The sequence below is a fragment of the Austrofundulus limnaeus genome, unplaced genomic scaffold, assembly GCF_001266775.1.
Source record: "Austrofundulus limnaeus strain Quisiro unplaced genomic scaffold, Austrofundulus_limnaeus-1.0 Scaffold46, whole genome shotgun sequence".
Classification (NCBI taxonomy): domain Eukaryota; kingdom Metazoa; phylum Chordata; class Actinopteri; order Cyprinodontiformes; family Rivulidae; genus Austrofundulus; species Austrofundulus limnaeus.
Window position 1 is genome coordinate 39388 of NW_013952448.1, and position 6347 is coordinate 45734.

The 6347-nt window shown below is 40.8% G+C and overlaps 1 protein-coding gene across 1 annotated transcript in view; it reads right to left on the minus strand.

Annotated features, from left to right (window-relative positions):
- Positions 1-4624: 4624 nt before the first annotated feature.
- The window catches only part of gpr37a (G protein-coupled receptor 37a), an 8768-nt gene continuing 7045 nt past the window's right edge, over positions 4625-6347 (minus strand). The window contains exon 2 of the mRNA XM_014007942.1: positions 4625-5566. Within this exon, the coding sequence (XP_013863396.1) occupies positions 4748-5566 (819 nt within the window). The 3' untranslated portion in view covers positions 4625-4747. The remainder of the gene's footprint in view (positions 5567-6347) is intronic.

Consider the following 6347-nt stretch of genomic DNA (forward strand, 5'->3'; position numbering starts at 1 on the left):
ATAATTTCTGTTTTAACTTAGTGGTTAAGACTTGTTCATGATCACGATAAGTGAAATGAGAATCCAAAGTAATTCCAAGATATTTGTAGGTAGTGACAATATCAAGGGGTTTGTTTAAAAAAGTGAGWTGATTTCTTATATTGAAATGTCTCCTGGGTGAGGAAAAATACATGCACAGTTTTTTTAAACATTAATTGACAAAAGATTATCTTGAAGCCAACCATGAAATGTCTGAAGATCTGCTTGTAACTGACTATTAATAGATTCAAAATTGAATATAGATGTGCCCAAAGTGGGGCCCGCGGGCCAACATTGGCCCGCCAACTCATTTGATTTGGCCCACCAGCAGTTGTCCTGGTTATTAGATTGTAATCTCCTGTCTTATGTAGAAACACTATATTTCCACTTTTCAACCACTGGTCAGATAGTCTTAACTCATGGTGCTTATTTTATCTTTGAATTATGTTAACATTAAATATAAAACACAAGTAACTACAAGAGACATTTAGATTAGATTTAAGCCCATATCTAGATTTGCACACCTTAAAAGAAAGACCACATATACTCAAATTTTAAATTATGAAAAGTCCCATGAGCCTTTAGGCCCTAAAGGCTGAGTATCTTGTTCTCATAAAAAACAGCAGATTTCATAACTAACTATGGGGATTTTCTGTATAAGTATCTTTTCAAAAAGCTTTTACAAAACAAATCAATCAAACTAACAAAACATGTGCTCTTTAATTTTTTTACGTCTACATGAAGGTGTGAAAGCACTTTACTGTGTCGGACCAGGTTTTCAGGTTTCCATCGGCTTTGCAAGTCCACACTGGCAGCGCTCGGTGTTGAGAATGTGCAGAGCTTCATGGAAGCGCAGCAGGAACATGTGTTTGCTTGTTCTGTAATGTTTTCATGAGAAGCAGAAGCTGCTCTGACAGCAGTGTGCTTACGGACCTGTGAACACGTCCGACACCAGGACCACCGCGGTTCAGACCAGAGGTCATCACTGACAGCTTGTCTTGGCCTGAACGAGGCTTGATGTTCTGCCTGTTTCATAGGAACACTGTTCACCAAGGCGGCCAGCTGAGACTCCCATGGTCGTTATGACAACAGCTGGCGAGGACAATGGAGCGCTGTGTCCTGCTGGCTGCATGGCGATGATGACGACGAAATGCCAGCTGAGGGTGACACAGCAAAGAAAACGACAGAGGAACAAAGAAGTAAAAAAAGTCCAATTTGTTGAAAACTTGAAGTTGTCTGGACTTTCAGTGTTTCGCTGCGTCCTGCAGGAGTTTGGACAGTTCACTGGACGAACTGAACGTCTAAAGAGGATGTTTGGAGTCTGAACTGTTGGAACAATGGGACAGTGTCTGCTGGACAGACAGCATTCAGCCTCACTCTGTCTTTTCTTAATTCAAACATGTTTTCCTCTTTTCTAACATCCTTTAACCAGACATTTAACTAGTTCCTCACGTGTATTATTTTTTCCATTTGAGATGATTATTCTGTAGAAGATTTCTCTGATAAAAATCCTCTCATCAAAAACAAGATTATAAAATGATGATCCAATCGTTAGAGGGGCTCATTCTGTATAGTTCTGGTGTCAGTCTCGAGCCTGGATAAGTGCGGAGTGTTGTATCCAGCAGAAAACTCAAAACAAACAGGGATCTATGAAAACCCAACAGAATCAGTCTGGACCGGAGCTGACAACGAGCCCTGGTGCTGCTGCTGCTAGAAACTGCTCTGCTGCGGTGAGCCCTGACAGGGGAGCAGCAGAAAGAAACAGATTTGAATATTGATTCAGCAACATCACTTTTCAATAAATATTAAATTCCTTGAAAAGCAGAAGTTTTTTTTAACTCTTACAGCTGCTACAGACTGTGAGAAGTGAGAAACTTGTTCTCTCTTCCATGACTGCAAACTGACATCATTACTTGTTCAGTGAGAAATATCCAGTCTATAATCGGGCTTTAACAAGTGTATGAAAGTTTGGCTGAATGTCTGAGGTGGTGATGTGAGGTAAAGAAGAGAGGTGATCATCAGTGACATTGGATCTGGATTTGTTAAACTTCACCACTGAGACTGTCTGTTCTCAGTGGTGTAGAGAAACAGGACTGATCTAAGAGCTGCTTTGTGTTTTTTTTTTTTTAATAATTTTAAAAAAAAAAATTTCTTTTCTTTTTGGCGGGCCGGGCAGAAGTTACCCGAGGGCCGCATATGGCCCACAGGATGCCATTTGCCCACCCCTGACTTAAAGTAAGACTGAGACCCTTGAAAACTGACTTTTAAGCCCAACTTTGAGCCAAGATTTTTTTTACACTTAAGTCCACCCTTAACAGCAATTTTAAGAGTAATAAGAAGTTTGATAAATACGAGGTCACTTTTGTATAACAGGAAATTATAATTTTTTATAGTTATTTTTCTTTCCCAAGACAATCATTTGTACTAGTTATTATTCTCTTTTAGCTTCCAGCTCATGTTCAAAAACTTGAACCTTAAGTCCAGAACTTTAGATGGTTCAGCTTTTCTTCAGCAGTTTACAACAAATACTGTTGGACGGTTGTGTCTGAGCTGTTGGCCTCCATCAGGAAATCATTGATTTCAATAGAATTTATTATGTGATAATAAAATGATATTTGCTTTATTTTCTAAAACGTGTGAAAATAAATCAGTAACATTTATGTTTAAAAAGAATATTTACATATATTCAAAACAATTTTACGGCTAACACGGGCAGCAGATTTTTACTGATAAAAGTGAAAAAAAAAAGACATCAAGTCTCCACAGGTACAGAAATACAAATTACTTATTCCTTAAGTGTGAAAACCATAACGCCTAATCTCTTTATAATCCTATATCTTGTAGAATTTGAATATGACACAATAAATGAAACATTACAAACAAAACTCTTTTCACAATCTGGAAATCCTAATCATCGTTTATTCCTTCAGAAGAAAAGATCTGGACTAATGTTTGCTTTTAGCATTGGAAAAATGGTAAAAAAAAAAAAACTGGTTCAGGAAAAATACTGAAACGTTAAAAACATAATAACAAATAACTAATTCGGTAACACTTTCTTTTACGGTACCCTACTATGTAATTACAAGGTAAAAAATTTTTAATTAAATGTAATTACTACCTTATTACCATGTAAATATGTGGTAATTAGGGTACAATTTTACTATGTAATTAATTGTCTGCAGTAATGTAGCACTTACCTGGTAATGTATTACAATTCACTATAAGCCACAGACATCCGGTCCAGCACTTGATGCCACTCCCAGCACTTCAGGTTCACGGTCAACAGTGTTAGCGAAAGATTTTTTCACCCAACAACGACTCTTAATGATCTCCACAGTACAGAATTAGCATATTACATGTACCAACATTAACACAGGAGACGTACAGGTCCAGCCAAGTGGAAAAAAATCACTCCAAAGTGGATTAAAGCCATAAAAACAAAGGAAAGACGTTCGTGTTTATGGTTCCAGAATTTAGCCTTTGTCACTTTTCTGTGGCTGCTTGTTCTGTGAATTTTTCACGTAGAGCTGTGAAACTTATATTGTTGGAAAGAGCAGAGTCTGGGCTTTAAATTGATGGGCTACTTGTCTGGTTTGGATCGTTTTCCCCGACGTTAGTGAACTGAAAACGTAATGACTATCAGGTGGAGGTTCTGCTGCTCTCGGTGCTCGGGGGGAGGGGGGGGGGCTCGTCACTCGGCTTTAGTCTACTCTGTAATATACACTCTAACAAGGTTTTACTTTTACATAAAACTCATGACGAAGTTCCCTAAAAACATTTCATACTCTGTATAACACAAACGCGCACACACCTACCTTTGTACCGGCTGCTGTGTTAGCTTCCTGCTAGCTGTCGTGTGGAGGTGGTCTTTTCTCTCTAATCTTGGCAGTAAAAGGGGATAAATGTACATTTCCCTTTTGTAACCTCCATCTTCTCATTTCTGATGCTGACTCTTGAATATCCTCAGGTTAGAAATGCTGATTACAAACACAAGCGTGAGCTTTTAAAGATAAGTTTTCCCTGTAATGCTATGATCCACAGCTGTCACCTCCTCATCAAGAGGAAAAAGGATAAAAACTAACTACTCTGTTGTACCTGCTGCTTAGTGGACACAACGACACACAACAGAACTCACYTTTTATACCAGTAGATCACAGATGCTTTAACTTTTGTGACTTTTTCACAGACCAGCTAACAGTAAAAACATAGGCAGTAACCAGGAAGTGGAAGGGAGGAGCGGGGCAAGAATTTTACCGGAAATACGTCATTAATGACCGTGGCATATAGGCTATGTAACATCTAGATAAGTAGTAGGTAATTTGGACAGTTTTAAAGTAATATTTTATTGCAATTAATCACTAACCGCAAATTTTAGTTGCATTTTTTTTTGGTTATAAATACAGTGTTGAGTGACTATTGAATAGTAATTTGATTGTAGTTACCCATTAAAGGTAGTTTTACTTACAGTAGTTTTTATTTTGTACCCTAATTACCACGTAATTATATGTAGTAAGGTAGTAATTACCATTTAATTACCCTTTTTATTACCTTGTAATTACATGGTAATAAGGGTACCGTAAAAGAAAGCATCACCACTAATGCTAGCTAAAGTTGACTGTTTATTCGTTCGCAGATATAAAACAGTGGATGGACAGCCGTCTGCATCAGGAGTCTTTCAGCTCATCAGTCAGATTTCTGTTGAGATGCTGTCTGTCGTTGACCTTTGACCTCAGCAGTGTGTCCCCACAGCAGAGGTAGAAGGCTCCCTGCGGATGGTACTGAACGGRGACAGCTCCAGCTCGGTGGTGGCGCACTCGTTTTCGATATCAGCGGTGGCGGCGGCGGAGCGGGGCGGGCCGCACTCGTCGCAGCAGCAGCAGCAGCAGTCTAGGAAAGCTCTGGTGAAGGGCTGGCACAGGCAGAACAGCAGGACCGGAGTAAAGGCCGACTTGCAAAAGAGCAACAGCTGGCTGACCAGGTACAGGATGTCCAGAGTTCTCCGAGGAACACCAGCTGCCAAGTACATGGTGACAATGTTGCAGATGTTCTCTGGGATGATGCAGAAGCCGTAGAGGATGGCCAGAGCCACCACGGCACAGTTCATCTGGCTTTCCAGCTGGATCTGCTTCTTGCTCCCTCGTACGCAGGTCCGTTCAGCGTGGCGGATCTTGCGGGCCGTGGCCAGTGAGCTGCAGATGGTAAACAGCGTCGGCAGACAAAAGTAGCAGCCGAAGTACCACCAGAGGCGCGCCCCGTTGTAGGTCAGCCCCAAGACGTAGAGCGTGTCGGGGAGTTGGGTGGAAATACGGACCACGCAGCGTTCGCAGGGCGTCACGTCGGGCGGATCTCCGTCCTCGGTCACCAGCTGTCGGATCAGCAGCTCGGGTAAAGCCAGCAGCAGAGCGCCGACCCAGATGACGGCGAGCTTGGCCGTGGTGGAAACCCAGTTCTCGATCATCTCGTAGTACATCTTCACGTTGGTGGCGGCGCGGAAACGGTCGATGCACAGAGCGCACAGCGAGAATGTCGTGACCCCAAGAGACGCCACCTGGAAGAAAACGACAAACATAATGTTAAATGGTTACCAATAAACAAACAAACAGAAAACGTGACAGAACAAATTAAACATCCAGCGTGTCAGTTGTAATGTAGGCTATTATTCACTTCTTCACTAAACACAGTCAAGATGGAGAACTCCAGGTGTACCAGCTCATCTTACACCGGCTACTGCTAACAAGAAACGTCATCATGTTTTACTGTCCTGAAACTTTCATAGTCAACAGCCGTGTTTCCATTCAATTTTAATGCGCATTTGAGCAAACTTTTAAAATGTCGCAAAAAAAAGAAATGCACATCAGATGTGTTTCCATCAACTGCTTGGAGCGAATCGGCCAGGCTACACAAAGTGTAATCACGTCAGACGTTGACGTGAATCATGGCTGTAAACAGGAAGTAGAATCACAAACTAGCAGGGAAGTTCTCAGGAACGTGTTGCTACTTTCGTGAAAGTTGTAATTATTGCAAATGAAATTATTACTCAAATTTACAGGTCTTGTAGAGGTACAAACAGCACTAAGGATATCTAAAGCAAAAAACAAATTACCAGGTAATATTCAGAAATTATTTGTTGAAGGGGAAGGGAGTTATCATTTAAGGGGTCAGTTTAACTTTAAATCATTACAACTCGCAAAGTTTTTGTATTTCTGTTGGTGGAGTAAAACTGTGGAACAGTCTGAGTGCGGAACTGAATGAATGTCCAAACAAAGAAAATTAAGGGAGGTATGAAAATATTATTTTCAAAAGACATAGGGATGCCGAGTGTGTCTGAT